The sequence below is a fragment of the Bubalus bubalis genome, chromosome 24 (genome assembly GCF_019923935.1).
Source record: "Bubalus bubalis isolate 160015118507 breed Murrah chromosome 24, NDDB_SH_1, whole genome shotgun sequence".
Lineage (NCBI taxonomy): Eukaryota > Metazoa > Chordata > Mammalia > Artiodactyla > Bovidae > Bubalus > Bubalus bubalis.
The window spans coordinates 7,542,740-7,558,755 of record NC_059180.1 but is presented as its reverse complement, the minus strand read 5'-3'; the positions used below and the strand labels follow the sequence as shown (position 1 = coordinate 7,558,755).

General features: G+C 50.1%; 1 protein-coding gene across 12 annotated transcripts in view; it reads right to left on the bottom strand.

Moving 5' to 3' along the window:
• The window catches only part of CUX1 (cut like homeobox 1), a 360,547-nt gene that overhangs the window by 26,557 nt on the left and 317,974 nt on the right, over nt 1-16,016 (bottom strand). For 9 of the 12 annotated variants that reach the window (XM_044936115.2, XM_025275401.3, XM_025275402.3 and 6 more), the window contains 3 exons: nt 15,683-15,985; nt 12,987-13,175; nt 5,737-6,001 (listed from right to left, as the gene is read on the bottom strand). The exons of the other annotated variants lie outside the window; for them this stretch is intronic. In XM_044936115.2, the coding sequence (XP_044792050.1) occupies nt 5,737-6,001; nt 12,987-13,175; nt 15,683-15,985 (757 nt within the window). The remainder of the gene's footprint in view (nt 1-5,736; nt 6,002-12,986; nt 13,176-15,682; nt 15,986-16,016) is intronic. 12 annotated transcript variants of the gene reach the window in all.

The following is a 16,016-nucleotide window of genomic DNA, read 5'->3' as shown; positions in this document are numbered from 1 at the left end:
GGACCTCCTGAGAGAGAGCCAATTATTAGATAGTGCCCAAAGTGAAAATCTTCAGTGTCGAGCTCTGAGCCACAGGTCAGAGTCTCCGGTCAAGGCTGAGGTGGGATTCTATCAATTTGTGTGATTAAATTTCAACTAATTCCGTCCTCTAAAAGAGGACCAGGGAAGGGTCACTTTTGACCAATCAGGAGGGAGATCAAATATGTGCTCCAACACATACACCATGTTTTAATTAAGCTGAGTTCAGCCTACAATGGAAAGTGTGCTTCACTAGGAGGAAATAGCTACAGAAGGGCCCAGGCCTTCCCTATTTTGGAGCCCTTGGTGATGTCATGAAAGGGCTTTTGTTAAATCTTTTGTTTTGTGTCAGAATTTCTCTTCCTATCATGCTCACAGTACTTGGTTCGATCAGAAATCTCTCTAGGTGTTTCTTCCTAAAAACCTCTGATCATGAGCCAATTGTCAGTGGAAAAGCATCTTCAGGGAAATTAGCACCAAGTCCAGTGTCTTGCAGAAACAGCCTACAGAAAGCCCTGGGGTCAGGCATGTGTGAAGATATTTTCTGCAGTGTGTATAACTCAATAAAGGTGACATTTTTTGAGAACCCATGGTATGCCAGGTCCTGTGCTGGATGTAGGGAGGTTGGAGCCAGGGAGAATTCGGCTATAGTTTAGTCCAGTATATCACAAGTCAGGTCATGGTTATCTGCTACATGGTTTTTTGCTCCATACAAAGGGTGAACTTTGACCCTTGTCCTGAAGATGATCCCTGAGCCAAAGCTGCAGGGGGAGGTCCTGAAGCCCCCCCAGAAGTTCCCAGGAGGTAATGGAAGACTTTCCTCCTTCCTGGGGGCTACTTTGGGAGCCTGTGAAATGGTAATTCCCATCAACAGATCCCTGGGCACTTTGCTAGGAGGATGAACCTGCACTTTGCTGGACTTCAAGCCCCTTAACAGCTAAAAAACACCCACTAAGGTGAACACTCAATCCCATTCCACCCTGGCTGGGGAAGGCTAGATGGGCAGCTAAGGCTTTGGTCTGATCCAGGCCACAGGTCCATCATGGACTAACCGGAATCCCAGGGGCAGCCTGGCTCAGAATAGAGCATAGGCTTTTTGGAACCAGGCAAACCTGGGTTTGAAATCTGGCTTGTCATTACTAGCTACAAAACTTGGACAAATTCCTTAAGCTTTCTGTGCTTCAGTTTTCTTATCAGAAAAGTATGGAAAAGAGTGTCTTCCTTGCAGAGATGTTATGACTAAATGTTGGGTTTTTTTGTTGTCGTTTTCTTTTTTTTTTTGGTTACGCCACATGGCATGTGGGATCTTAGTTTCCCAGTCAGGGACAGAACCCACGCCCCCTTGCAGTGGCAGGATGGGGTCTTAACCACTGGACCACCACGATGAAATATTAAATATGGGACACAAAGTAGACCAAAAAAAAAAAACTATTTTTCTATTTTTACCACCCAGCTACCTTTTGAATGACAAAGTCCTTGTTATAAGTGCTAAGGCTGAGACAGAAGGGCTGAGGGACCGGGAGGGACAACTTCATGTCCAAGACCTGGGATGGAGGCTGTGACCCTCACTGGCTAGAATTACACGTATGACGTTTAAACATTTACATGTATGACGTGTAAAATGGGGCTGGCAGCTCTGAATTCAACTGCAGGTGGGAGGAAATATGAAATAACATCTATAAAGTTCTTGGCTCAGGGACTGGCACATGTTACGCACTTAGCAGATAAGAGGCGTCACCCTTCTCAGCCTAGACTAGTCTCTGTGTCCCTGAGGAAGATTATCTTTTGGTCTAGAAAGACCAGGTCCCAGAAGCAAATCTGGTTTTCAGACAAGTCATGCAAGGCTGACAGAATGCTGTGGTTTTTAGGGCTTGGAAGAGTTTCTGCTGGGTGGACCTGTTCTCCAGGAGAGCAGGTGTCCTGCCTGGGCTATGTTGTTCTGGTGTTCCTGGGTAAATGGTCACCTTAGAATACTTCTGATGGCCTTAGAGTAAAAGAAGAGGAAGTAAAATTTTGTTTATTTTTTGATGGGGGTAAAAATCAACCCCAAGCATTTACTCCCTATGGGTTCGAGTGGTGCAGAAAAAATTAAATCGACTTCTGTTTAACTCCTGCGGAAAGAACCTAAGAAACTGCCTTTTTGACCACAGGTCCTTAAAAATTGGTGTATTATTTCTCTAGGATAAAAATCTCAAAAGTGAGATGGCTGGGCCAAAAGATCTGTGCTTATTTAATTTTAATAGAAACTGCAAAATCACTTTCTAAATTATTAGTAATAATCCACTCCCCTACAAATACTATATTTCTGCCACTTTTCTGCATCTTCACCAGATACTGGGACACGTTCAAAGATTTGCCAAGTGGTAACAAAAAAGTGGAATGTTGTTTTTATTTTAGATTTCTAAACTATTAATCTAATTGATCATTTTTTCATATATTAGCAGTACCTATTTCTTTTCCTATGAAATGCCTATTCATATTCTTTACTAATTGTTCAGTAGGATTTTAAAAATCAATTCCTATAAAAATGGACAGAGGAACACTTTATTACATGTATTGTAAAATATTCACTTTTCCCCAGTCTGCTGTGTTTGTTTTGGGACTTTTTGATATCTTGAATCCTGTTATTTTCTGCTTTCATATAGTCAAATATAGCTATTTTTACTAGATGGTTTTAGGTTTTCCTATATTTCTAATCTTTATAAAAAAATTCTTAGTACCAAGTAATAAAAATATCTTGGAAAAAAAAAAAAGGAAGGGATTTCCCTGGTGCTCCAGTGGTTAAGAATCTGCCTGCCAAAGCAGGTGGACACAGGTTCGATCCCTGGTCCAGGAACTAAGATCTCATATGCTGTAGGGCAACCAACCCCCTGTGACACGAGTACTGAGGCCCAGGCGCACTAGGGACCACACACCACAACTAGAGAAGGCCCACAGACAGCAACAAAGAGCCCGCGAACTACAACGAAGACCCAGCCCAGCCCCAAACAAATAAACAATAAATAAACTTTTTTTAAAAAAGTAACTGCTTTCTTGTTTAGGAATTAAACACATTCAGTGCCTGTGTGCTGCTGTATGCTCATCCTTATGTGAAGTGCTATAGGACCTACCAGGTGAGCTGGTCTGTCTTGAGCATTTAAGGGAAGAGCTGAAGCCGTGGAGAGAGGGCTGGCTCAGCTGGAATCTCTGGACTTTTCCTTTGGGTGGTCTTAGGTGAGGGACTTCAGTTCTTTGGGCTTTATGCCATTCCTAGTGACCTGATGCCACTTCTTATCCAACCTATTCTGTGACTTATAAAATTCTTCTCTAGTTCAGTTCTTTCAATACCCTGCACACATCATACCTCTTCTAGGATATTCATCCAGATTTCTGCAGGTGAGACTGGTCTCTGCCCTTGGTTCTACCACTGGACTTACCAGCCTGCTTTGTTGTGGAGTGTATTTGACAGCATTTATTGAGCACCCATCTACTCTAGGTCTGGATCTGAGCTCATGACTAAGCTTTGAGGTTCCATGGCTCTTCTTCCCATCTCCGCCTTCTCTATAGTTGGATTTGTTTAAATGCTCAAATCAGGCATCTCCACAATGACCAGCTGACCATCATGTGATGGCATTTCCATGGGGGTCAGGAGGCCAGCTGGGAAACCTGAAGAGCGTGTGCCCTGGCCAGGAGGAAGTCACTGCCTCTCAACTGAGGCCTGCAGGGGGATCTGGGAAAAAGGTGGCTCCCAGCAGGGCGGGGAGAAACGGCTTTGGAGATGTTTTGTGTGACTGACAGCTCCTTTACCCAGATTTTCAGCAGTCTACAGCTTCATGCCCCTCCTGTCCAGGGTTAGGATACTTCATTAAATTGGATGTGACTTGAAGAAGACTTGAAAGCGCACATTCAAATGCACCTCTGTGTCTGGAAAGTGAAAACAGGATTGCATAACACCTGGCAAGGAGAGGCTCTGGGGAACCTCTGCCCACGTTTCCATTCACTCGCCTTCACTGTACTTGTTTACTGCTCTTGAAGTTTCCTTCCGTGTAGAGGGAGCTCCACTCTTGCAACTGCTGACCTCGCTCTGCTTCTGTTTTTATCTGATTGGTAAATTTAGGAGTGAATAAGCTGGTTGTGCTCAGCTCATGTACTTTCTTTGTCTTCTTGGGAGCCAGCCCACACATGGTGAGGCCTGCCTGGGGCCAGTGCTGCCTTGATGGATAAACTGGCCTGGTTTTAAGAGTCAGGTAGCAGGTCTATTGGGCTTCCCTAGTGGCTCAGTGGTAAAGAATCTGCCTGCAATGCAGGAGACCCAGGTTCAATCCCTGGGTTAGGAAGATCCCCTTGGGGAGATCATGGCAACCCACTCCAGTACTCTTGCCTGGAGAATCCCATGGACAGAGGTGCCTGGCAGGGTATAGTCAATGGGGTCGCACAGAGTCAGACACGACTGAATCGACTAAGCAGTAGCAGCGGTAGGTCTAGTTGGCTCTCACACTAAGCTATATCTGTTAACATAGCCTTCATTGGTGATAAAGGTATTATTTTGGCTCCCATCTAATATTTAAGCATTTTCCAGTTTGTTCAGAACCTGGAAGTTTCGTTGGGCCCTGTCAGAAATTCCAGCAGAACCTATCTGATAAGGCAGGGCCACTTTTGAGACACAACTCCTCCCTCTGGCCCCTGGCTGTCTGGGCTCTTCTGCTGCCCGCTGCTCACCTGCACTGACTCTTCACAAGCACCTGTCGCCTTGGTATCCCAGGAGCACCTACCCCGTTCTGTTGAGCCTGAGAGAAAATGATGTTATGACAGGAACCAGCGATTGAGATGGCCATGTACACGGCATTCAATGGGCCTGATTCTCCATCAGACCACTGAGAATTCTCCGTTTCTAGCAGCAGGGAGTCTTGGTTATACGGGTGATCAACAATTCATTACCTGTCAGTGGATTTCCATTATCTAATCCAAACATTTTACCCTGTCCCTTTTTCTGCACGAGTGCGCTGGGCCCTTCCCTGCTCAGGTAAGTTAGTTAACCCCTCTGAGCTTTATGTTCTCATCTATAGAATGTGGTCAGGACTGTATCTTATATAGTTGTGAGGATCAAGTGATACAGTGCTAGTTAAAACCTGTAGCTCAGTGTCTGTGGACCTAGTAGATGCTCAATAAATCTTCAAGAACTCATGACTTTCCCCAAAGAAAGGGTCTTACACTACTTCATTTATTTAATTACAAAATGAATCAAACTAATTTGGAAAACACCACTAGAAAAGACCTTGAGAAAGCATAAGAAAATCCCTAGATACACGCTCACTATTGTGGAACCAAGAATGACTACACTCTCCCCTTTTTTTCCAACTATTTTTTTTTTTTCGGTCATGCTGCATAACATGTGGGATCTTAGTTCCCCAACCAGGAATTGAATCTACACTCCCTGCACTGAAAGCAGAGTCTTACCCACTGGACCGCCAGGGAAGTCCCATACACTCTACCTTTTCAACGATAGCACTGAGAAGAGACTTTTTCTGGTTACAGAAGACACGGATTGTCTCTACCTGTATGACTCTCCATCTTTGGGAGTTTAAAATGCCAATAAAAAGAAAAAGCCAACTAACTGAATACCAAGTTCTCAGCCCCCAGAATGCCCTCCCATGCGCAGTGAATGGCTGGTCTCTTCCTGAGGGCTGGATGTGCGTTCCCGCAGAGCTGTGACTGACTGGGCTGAGAGCAGGACCATACCTGTAATTGTGGAACCAGTTGATGACGGTGCTGGTTTTCAAGTTGAGCTGGGTGGCGAGTTCTTCGATGGTTTTTGGTGACGGGTATGGCTTTTGCTGATATGCTCGTTTCAGAGCTTCTTTCTCTTCGGGGGCCAGCACTACTCGGGGTTTCTTCAGCTGGTGCTGGGGCTGGGGGCTGGCGCCCTGGCTGTAGTCGATGCCAACGGACGGGGGCTCACAGGGCTGGCTGTCGCTGACCGAGCTGTGCCGCCGCTTCATGTAGGCTGAGGGAGGGAGAGACATCAGACTGAGGGGCGGGCCCAGCGGGGAGACCCGCCCAGGCCGCCCAACACCCCTGCTCCACGGCACACCGTCCACTCCTGGTTACTTCTGCGTGGATCGTGGCAGCTCCCTGCTCTTCTGAGAGCATCTCAAAACGCTTGGACTAGAACCATTCTGAAACCCAGCACACACTCATCAAGGACCTGCTCTGCTGTAAGGGGAGGTCCCTGTGTGTCCCTGCGTGACTCATGGTTCAGTGGGGACACTGAGAAGTATACAGAGAGATGACCCCAGCGGGGTGCACACAGGCACCCCATGGAGGCAGGCTCTGAGGGGGAGCACTCAGCCCTGCCTGGGGAGGGCATGGGGGAGGCAACCAGGGGACATGATGTTTGAACTGAATCTTGAAGGACAAAGAAGGATTAAGCAGAAAAAAACTGGAGTGAGATAAAAGACGGCAGGAGGCCACTCCAGAAAGCAGGAATAGTGTGTGCAGAGACACAGGTAGGAAACAGCATGGTCAGAGTGTGTCGTGTGGGTGCATGCATGTGGAGGAGGGGGAGTGGAGATGCTGGACCTAAAGCTGGAGAGATGGGTGGCCAGGGGAGGCTGCAAATTTGGACTTTACCTTGAAAGCAGGGGGAAGAGACACAAAGATTCAATCAAGGGAATGAGGTGATGAGCTCTCTGTTTCTTAAAGGCTACCTGGCAGTGGCTTGGAGGATGGACGGAGGACGAAGGACTGGAGGGAAGATGCTCAGTGGGGAGGGAAGGAGGACAGAGATGTAGACGAAGGCAGTGGTGACGGGGTTGGAGAAAAGCACACAGATGGTTTCACTGTGAGAGGCAGAACTGATGGGGCTTGGGGATCGACTCAGCGAGGGACTAGAGCAGATGGAGCTGGGGACGGCTCCCTGGCCTCAGGCGTGGGAGGTGAAGGGGGCACTGGTGTCTCTGGACTGGGTACTGTGGGAGGAGCAGATTAAGGGGAGAGGATGAGGGGTCATCTTGGAAACGTGGAGTCTGAGGGCTCTCTGGGTCATCCACAACGAGATGGTCTGTAGGCAGTTAGAAAGACAGGTGTGAAGCTCAGAAGAATGGTCTAAGCTGGAGAGCGGAACCTGGAACCACTAGAATAGAACTCGTAGTAAAGTCAATGACCCTGACGAACTGACGGACAGAGAAGGGCGGAGAAGGAATCCTGGAAAACACTCACATGCAGATGATAGGCAGGAGGCAGCAGCCGTGAAGGATGCAGAGGGATGGGAGGCCAACCAGGAGACGGTGGTGAGGAAGGGATGAGTGGGGAGGGAGGGTCCCCGAGACAGTGCTACAAAAATCAAAGTCCGACAAGGATCCAGGATGTCCTGGTGCTAAGTGATTAGGGCGAAACTGGAGACCATGGTGAGCAGATATAGCGGAGTTGTGAGAGGAGAACCCAGACTGCAGTGGGTTTAATAGTGAACATGAGATGAGAAAATGGAGGTAGTGGGCAGGAGTTACTATTCTAAGATGCCGAACTGTAAAGGAAAAGTGAGACACAGGATGGCTTCTAGAAGGGAAGTCCAGGGCTGACGGTGGGCCTTTAAAGACGAGAGGGAGCTGATGTTTCCAAGCTGAGAAGGGAGGAGACAGACAGCTGGTGCTCCAGGTGATGTGTGTGAGATGGGCCAGGAGTGGGCGGGAGGGAGGGAAATGGGGGGTAGACACCCAGACACACTTATAGGGACTGAGGTGGGGAGAGTTGATGGCCTTGGTTTTCTTCATGAAGTACGAAGGCAGGAGGAAAGGCAGCTCTGAAGAGCTGGGAACAGAGTCTTGGAGAGAGGTGGGAGAGAGACGGTGGTGGGGGTGGAGGGGAGGGATGGTGGGGGGGGAGAAGCACAGAAGACCCTGCTGAAAGGGGAGAGATGGATCTGAGGTGGCACCAACCCCTGTGGGTCCCAGGTGCCAAGGATGATTTTGTGTGAAGACGGGCAGGACACTGCCCCCAGGCTGGGGTTTGCAGAAGGGTGAAGAGTGGAGAGTTGTGTGATAGAGTGCTGCAGCCAGCGGGTTCAGGGGGTCTGAGGAAGGAGAGAGAGCAGGAGAGGGTGTGCTTCTGGGGGGAGCCTGGGAGGGGTTATCCCAGCTCGGGAGGCCGTCCGGGCCCACTGGGATGAACAGACAAATGTGGAAAGATGGGCAGATCAGTGAGGAGGCACCTGAATTTAAGCTTTGAGAGGCAGAGCAGTTATGGGTGATGATGAAATTTGGGGAACCAAGGGTTGAGGGGGTCAAACACTTGTGGCTCGGGTGCTGGACAGGTCAGAGGGGTCATAACATTCCCCTGGATGCGGCAGCACGTGGGCATGGAGGAAGGCAGGAAGGCAGTGATCCATGGGCCATAGTCTTGAAAAAATGTGGGGAGTGAGTGAGAAGTTGGGGGATGGAGAAGAGAAGGAGCTTTGAGAAAGCCTGTAGGACTTTCAGATCTTGGAGGAGGTGGGGCCTGACCCAGGAATGGAGGAGTGGCTGGAGCAGAGCTCAGAGCTCGGGATCGCTCAGCCCACCCCAGAAGGCACAGCGGCTGGGGGGAGGTGAGGGGTGGACATACGCTGTTCATGTGTCTTCACTGTGGAATAGGGTTAGGAGGGCGGTGGGGAGCCGGCTGAGAGCAGGCTCAGGGACTCGGGTGCAACTATCACCTGAGGGTGTGCAGAGTGGGCTGCAAGGTAAATGGGGGTGATTCCTGGATTTTGAGTTGTCTGCTCTACCAGGGCTGTCTGTGCTTCGCCTGCTCCTCTCTGAGGTTACGTGTTATTAATCACTGTGCTTCCGGTTAAGAACTGTTTGGATTTCAACAGTTTGGATGAATCCTCCACAGAGGTCATTCTAGTGAATTTGGAATATGGTCTGAAAACTCCTTAAAACTTCTTAAAACTGATGGGATATGAGTGTATGTATGTGTGTGCATGCGCTCAGTTATGTCCGACTTTGGGACCCCGAGGACTGCAGCCCGCCAGGCTCCTCTGTCCATGGGATTTTCCAGGCAAGAATACTGGAGTGGGTTGCCATTTCCTTCTCCAGGGGATCCTCCCCACCCAGGGATCGAATCCAAGTCTCCTGCATTGGCAGGCGGGTTCTTTACCACTGGTGCAACCTGGGAAGTCCCAGTGGAATATGAAAAAGTGTTATTAAATTGAGACAGCATGGAGTGGTCAGGACGGCAGTATCTGTCAGCAGCAGCAACAGCGGCTAACACCTGTCATCTAATCTTCATAGTTATGCTATGGGAGAGAGACCAGTGACATCCCTATTTACAGACGGGAAAGCTGAAGCCTAGAGAAGTTCAGTGATTCGCCGCAGGTCACACGGCTAGTAAGTGTCAGAACTGAGGTTGGCCTAAGTGTGTTCTGGGCAGCTCTGTGCCCATCCCACCTGGCCAGATGGTGGCCAGAGCCCCCACCCCCTGGTCAGGGTGCAGGAGCAGGGCTGGGCTGTGTCCACGGGCGCCACAGGAAGCCTGGGAGCTTCAGCAGTACTGACGCTCGGGTCTGCAGTGTCACAGAGGACTGTCAGGGCCCCTCAGTAGCCTTCAGGGAGTGGGGCCCAGCCCTCCAGCTGGCTGAGGCTGTGTGTGTGTGTGCGTGCATGTGCTTGGAACTGTGTGAACAGGTTGGTTCAGGGCTGTCTCATGAAGGGAACAGAAAGCAGAGGGCAGACTAGAGCAGAGAGAGGGGTTTACAAGAAAGAAAGGAGAGCAATGAAAGATCGCGATAAAGGGAGAAGCAGCAGAGCTCCGTGGAAGAGGAGGGAGCAGGGCTTCCAAGGGAACCCTGCAGCTTGCACTGCCTGGCGCAGAATGTTTAATCTAGGTTAGACTGGGGCGGGGGCGGGGACACAACTTATTTTCACGTATTTTAAAGGGATACAAATTATTTGAATAACTCTCATTACTGAGCACTTCTATGCGCTGGTTGTTATACGAGGTACATTCTAATCCTTACAGCCGGAAAGTATTCTCTTCATGTTACAGATGCAGGAACTTAGGCTAGGGAGTTACTTAAGGTGCCATTCTATGATTAGAACTCAGACAATGGGAGAGACAAATCTCCTCCCAAAATGAATGTGATAAGAGTCAGAGGCCAGAAAGAAACGGGCCTGGTCTGTTCCGCCAGACCCCTGGGGTTGGGCGGGTAACCGACAGTCTATGGAAATCACAGGAAGTGCTGGGCACAGGGTCACCCACTGTTGTGTCCGAGGGGTCAGATGCCTCCCGCTGGGGCTGGTCAGTGAGCAGCCCTGCTAGGGTGAGAGACAGGGGGCCCAGCTGCTTAGGGACTTTGGGATGCAGAGGGGCCTGGGCCCAGTGGAACAGTAACTCTTCTGTGACACAAGGTGGCGCCGAGAGCCTGTGCAGGAGACGGGTGGCGGCTGAGGAGGCCCCCGGAGATCTGTCTGGGGGTGCCTGGGTCCTGCTCTGCTGGCCCAGAAGGAGGGGCACAGCAGGGAGCAGTGGGCCCAGGGCTCATGCTCAGGAGGTGGCCATCAGGAGGGTGTTGCCTTCTGACAGAGGGCACACAGCTTTAAAGCTGCCTAGGCAAGCACTGGTGAGTTGCTAAAACCGTGAAATGGATATCCTGGATTCATGATACCATTCCCTCTACATTTATGTCTGCAATTTCCCAGGATAAAAAATGAAAAAGTTTTTGTTGGGGGGGGCGGGTGACACAGCACCAAGCCTCTGGAGCTTGGCCCACGGCTGTAGCCTGTGGCAGGGCCTTGGTTGGCCATTGAAGGCAGGTAGGGCAGGAGTCCACCGGATGGCCCTGGCTGGCATGCAAGCCGATGTGTAGGCTTGTGGTCCCGGTATAGCTGGCACAGGGCATAGGGCAGCAGAACAATCTGAGAGCATCGGCTGTGAAGCCTGACAGCCCAAGTTTTGTTGTTGTTCAGTCGCTCAGTCGTGTCTGACTCTTTGTGACCCCATGGACTGCAGCACGCCAGGCTTCCTTGTCCTTCACCATCTCCCAGAGTTTGCTCAGACTCATGTCAGTGATGCCATCTACCCCTCTCATCCTCCGTCGTCCCCATCTCCTCTTGCCTTCAATCTTTCCCATTATCAGGGTCTTTTCTAATGAGTCAGCTCTTCCATCAGGTGGCCAAAGTATTGGAGCTTCAGCTTCAGCGTTAGCCCTTCTAATGAATATTCAGGGTTGATTTCCCTTAGAATTGACTGGTTTGATCTCCTTACCGTTCAAGGGGCTCTCAAGAGTCTGGGTTCTTGCTTACACCAACTTGAAATCAGGCAAGTCTCATAATGCCGGAGCCTCATGTTTCCTGGATAACAACATCTGTATGACATGGAGTGATGTGAGCTGAATGAAGTCTCGGCACAGTGTCTGGAGACAGGAGGCACTTAGGAACTGCAAGCTCTATGGTCACATGAGGACTAGCACCAGAGGCTCTTGCATCTTCGTGGAGCCTAGCCCCACAGAGCTGGCACAAGAGGCTCTCGTGTCTTCTTGGAGCCCAGCTCCACAGAGCCAGCACCAGAGATTCTCATGTCTTCTTGGAGCCCTTTCTTGGTTGGTGAGGACAGTGGTGCTTCAGCTGGAGGTGAGTTCAGGGGATAGCAGCCTGGGTTCCCCCGCGATCGCCCAGCTCAGGCATGCTAGGCATGGGGCCGGCACAGTCCCACGGGTGGTAGTGACCCCCACTCTCTAGTGAGGTCCCCTGCAGACACTGATGGGCAGGGTCACAGCTTCCTGCAGCCAGACCGGCAGCTGGTGCCCACTCTCCACACCTGAGGGGTTTATCAGCCATCAAATGAGCTCGCAGCATTACAGGCGACCCAGGACTGTCTCTTTCGAGGGGCGGCACGTGGAGTGCGAGCCACGAGATGGGGCAGGAGTTCCTTTCTGTCACCAAGAAGACCCCTTCGGATTTGTAGCCTGCGCTCAGCATCGAGGGGGCTCCGATGTGTCTGGAGAAAGGAGCTGCTCTCAGCCCTCTGGGAGGCCATACCCTCTATAGCCCTGGAGACTATAACAGCAAGAGAGAAGTCTGTTCTACAGGAACTTGCTCTGCCATCCTCCAGGTAGGCGGCCTTCATGGAGACAGCTAATTTCTCTGAGCTAGCCTTATTTATAAATGCATTAAAAAAGAAAGCTCCTTACTGTAAACTTCATAACGCTCTCACAGGATACTTTGTGCTAATCTTTTTTTTTAAATAACTTTATTTATTTATTTTTGGCTGTGCTGGGTCTTTGTTTCTGCTGTGGCGTCTTTCTCTAGTTTCAGTGAGTGGGGGCTACTCTCCAGGTGCACGAGCTTCCTATTGTGGTGGCTTCTCTTGTTTCGGAGCAGAGGCTCTAGGGCGCTTGGGTTTCAGTAGTTGTGGCACTTGGGCTCAGTAGTTACGGCTCCCGGGTTCTAGAGTACAGGCTCAACAGTTGTGGTGTACAGGCTTAGTTGCTCCATTGCACGTGGGATCATCCCAGATCAGAGATCGAATGCTTGTCTCCAATATTGGTAGGTGGATTCTTTACCACTGAGCCATGAGGGAAGCCCTACAAATGCATTTTTAAACGATCTCTTCCAAAGGATAGTATGTGGAAGCCCTGCCATGATGGTGCATGTGCAATGAACTGTTGCAATACCCCACCCACCCAGCAAAACAAAAGAGCCAACACCAAGTGGCCTTACTCTCTCTCGAAGAGAAAGCTACACTGGCCGCCAGGGCAACTGAGGAATTATCAAAGTACCCTCCGATGCTAAATGTCTTTGGGTTCAGGTCTTGAGGCAGAAAAAACACAAATCTCTCCAGTCCTTTTAGGTACTCATCTGCAGATGACTGTCAAAATATCCTGCACCCTGCCGCACAGCCCCTTGGTCACTGATCAGTGTCCCTCATCAGCTCAGTGTGAAGATCAGTGTCCCTCATCAGCAACAGTGGGTTTATAAATGAGAAAGCAACAGGCTGGGGCAGGGGTGGGAAGTTACCTTTCTTTTCCATCCGTTTCATGTCCATCAGCTTCTCCACGTTGTTGGGGTCATTCAGCCACAGCTGCATCCGGACAAAGGGCTCCCGTCCCTTCAGACTGAGCTTGTGCCAGGGCTTGGGGCGAGCAAGGAGGTCAGAGACAGAGCCTTGGGTGAGCCCCAGGATGGTCTCCCCAAATAAGCGCTGACCTGGAGAAAGAACAGAACCAAGAGAGGTGTCATCGCTGAGACTCAGGGAGCTGGCAGGACAAGTAGGTGTCAGAGTGAAATCAGAAATGGGGGTTCGAGACCCAGAGTCTTATCAGTCCTGGGTTTAGTGAAAGCAGTTTTTTTTTTTTTTTTTTTTTTTGCCAAGCTGTGTGGCATGCAGGATCTTAGATCTCCAACCAGGCATCTAACCCATGCCCCTGCATTGGGAACTCTGAGTCTTAACCATTGGACCACTGAGGAAGTCCTAAGCAAGCATTTCTTAGAAGCACTTCCTCAACCAGACTTGTCACGACCTCCATGGGTGATGGAGTCAGTATTCCTCTTACATTCTGCTTACACACAAGGTTTCTCTAGAAAGAGTCTTTGGGTTTTGGATGAACCAAGGCCCGCACAACACCTGCTGCGTCTATCAGAGGTGGCTAATCCCAAACCCGAGCTCGGGAGGTTAAGTAGCTCATGGGGCGACCTCTCTTTCAGAGTCTCAAACCGGGCCGTCTGCACTGGCTCCTTTCACGATTAGCAAGGTTATCAGGTCTTGCTGAGAAAACAGGCCACTTGACCCAAGGTCACAGCAGGAAAGAGAAGGAGAAAGAGCTCCTCAGCTTTATTTTCCTGACAAGCAGGCCATTTCCAGCTCTGAAGTCTGTCCCTGCAGTTCAAGTAGCCTGCTCCCTGGGCTGATCAGAGGGTACTGCGCTCTGGAGAGCACAGTGGCGTTAGGTCTGCAGTGTTCATCAGAGGCTTGAAAGGAAGATTTCTCTTCTCTGAGAGCCATTCAGTTGCAGGTGAAGAGGGGCCAGCACTTTGAAAGGCACAAACGAGAACCAGGCACAACCGGAAGGACCTGACGGGAGGACTGAAAGGCACCGGACTTCGAGTGGAGGTGGAGACCGGGATCAGAGGCCGGCATCTGATACCATAAAGCCTCCGGACCATGACACTGGCTCTGCCCCTCAGTGTGGGGTGACCCAGCGTGCGTGCTCACTTGTGTTCGACTCTGCGACCCCACAGACTGTAGCCCGCCAGGCTCCTCTATCCATGGGATTTTCCAGGCAAGAATACTGGAGTGGATTGCCATTTCCTCCTCCAGGGAATCTTCCTGACCCAGGGATCAAACCCAATTCTCCTGCATCGGCAGGCATATTCGTTACCACTGAGCCACTTGGGAAGCCCGAGGGTGACCCTGATGACTGGCTTATTCCCCCTTTGGCTCACATCCTCCATCTGTGAGAGGGAAACACCCCCAGCTGCACTCACAGGGTAGTTAATAGAGCACTGCCTTGTAAGAAGTGGGATTCCAAGTAAAAGTTTACTGCATGCAAAATTTTGGATTTGAGAAAATAAGTTTTTTTGATATCAGTCATTTTAACTGAGCCTAACATTTTTACTAACCCCAACATTTACTGATTTTGGAAACCTGAGGTTTTTCTGCTTTTCAGACTCTCAGTTTAGCCTATAAACATCCCAGGTCCTTACCATTTTTTTAAAAAAAATTTTAATTTCTTATTAAAAGATTAAAAAAAGTTTGGCTGTGCTGGGTCTTCATTGTGGCGCATGTGGGATCTTAGTTCCCTGACGAGAAACTGAACCCATGTCTCCTGCACTGAAAGGCAGATTCTTAACCACTGGGCCACCAGGGAAGCCCCCTTACCATTTGTTGTTGTTGTTGTTGCTGTGGTTGTTTTAAATAAATTTTACTTAATTCTAATCTGGCAAGTCAATCTCATTTCATTCCAAGTTATGTTCAGGAAAGGGATATACATGAACAGCTAGTGACTATTTGCTTGATCCACCCTGTTGTACTGGGACGGGGGTGTTGGGGGGAATCAAGTGATTATTTTCAGAAAGTGATGTGTATTGCTCTTAGAGGTTTCATAGCAGTGGCTCTCAGTCATTCTGGACGTCACAGATACATTTGAGAGCGTGAGGAAAGCTACTAACCCTCACCCTTTAAAATGCACACACACATTCTACTACGACTTTGAGAGACTAACACATGAACATGAATATGCCAAGATCCCAGGTCAAAGGTTAAGACGATGCCTGGGTCTTGACCAAGCTGCCTGCTTCATCTGTAATTTGGTGATTTGGCCCCCACTTTGGGTCAGAGACACCAACCAGATGCTGCTGGGCTCATGCTGACTCTTCCCTGCTCTGCACCCCCTCACTCCCCAGGATTTAGAGTGCCTCTGGGCAATCGGTGGTCAGACTGCACTGCCCAAGTTGACTCTGACTGGCATGCCTGTCTTCCAAGAGGTCCTAGTGGGGGTGCAGGCGTGGGCTGGGGCTGACCTTGGACTTCTAGCACCCTTACGAACCCTTGGTGCTCACAACTGTAGGACGTTTTAGGTTCCTGTAGGTAGCCTAGGAACGTTTAAACCCTTTGGCTGGCCCAGCCTGAGGCCCCTTCCACCCACTCCTCCTGAGAATCCCCAACAGGAAACGGCCTGCCGCCTCTTGACTCAGCAGCTGGGGAGGGAACCTACCGAGGTTGTTGTCGGTCAACACCTCCTTGACCCTCTTGGTGATGCCGTAGGTGTCCAGCTCTGGAGACATGGCCACCAGCTCTTGAATGCTGAGTGCTGAGTGTCCAGAGAGAGGCAGTGGGGTGGCGGGCTGGGAGTCTGAGGCGGGTGGGTCGCTGGGTTCTGGAGGTTTGCTGTCCTTACTGGTTTCGATGGGGGGGCAGGGCTGCTGGACCAGTTCAGTCAGACTCTTCACTGACTCACTGGAGCTCATGGGTGACTCGGGTGCAGGGCTGCAGCTGGCGGAGGTCTTTGGAGTGCTTTCTGGAATTAGAGCACACAGAAACCCAAGGCT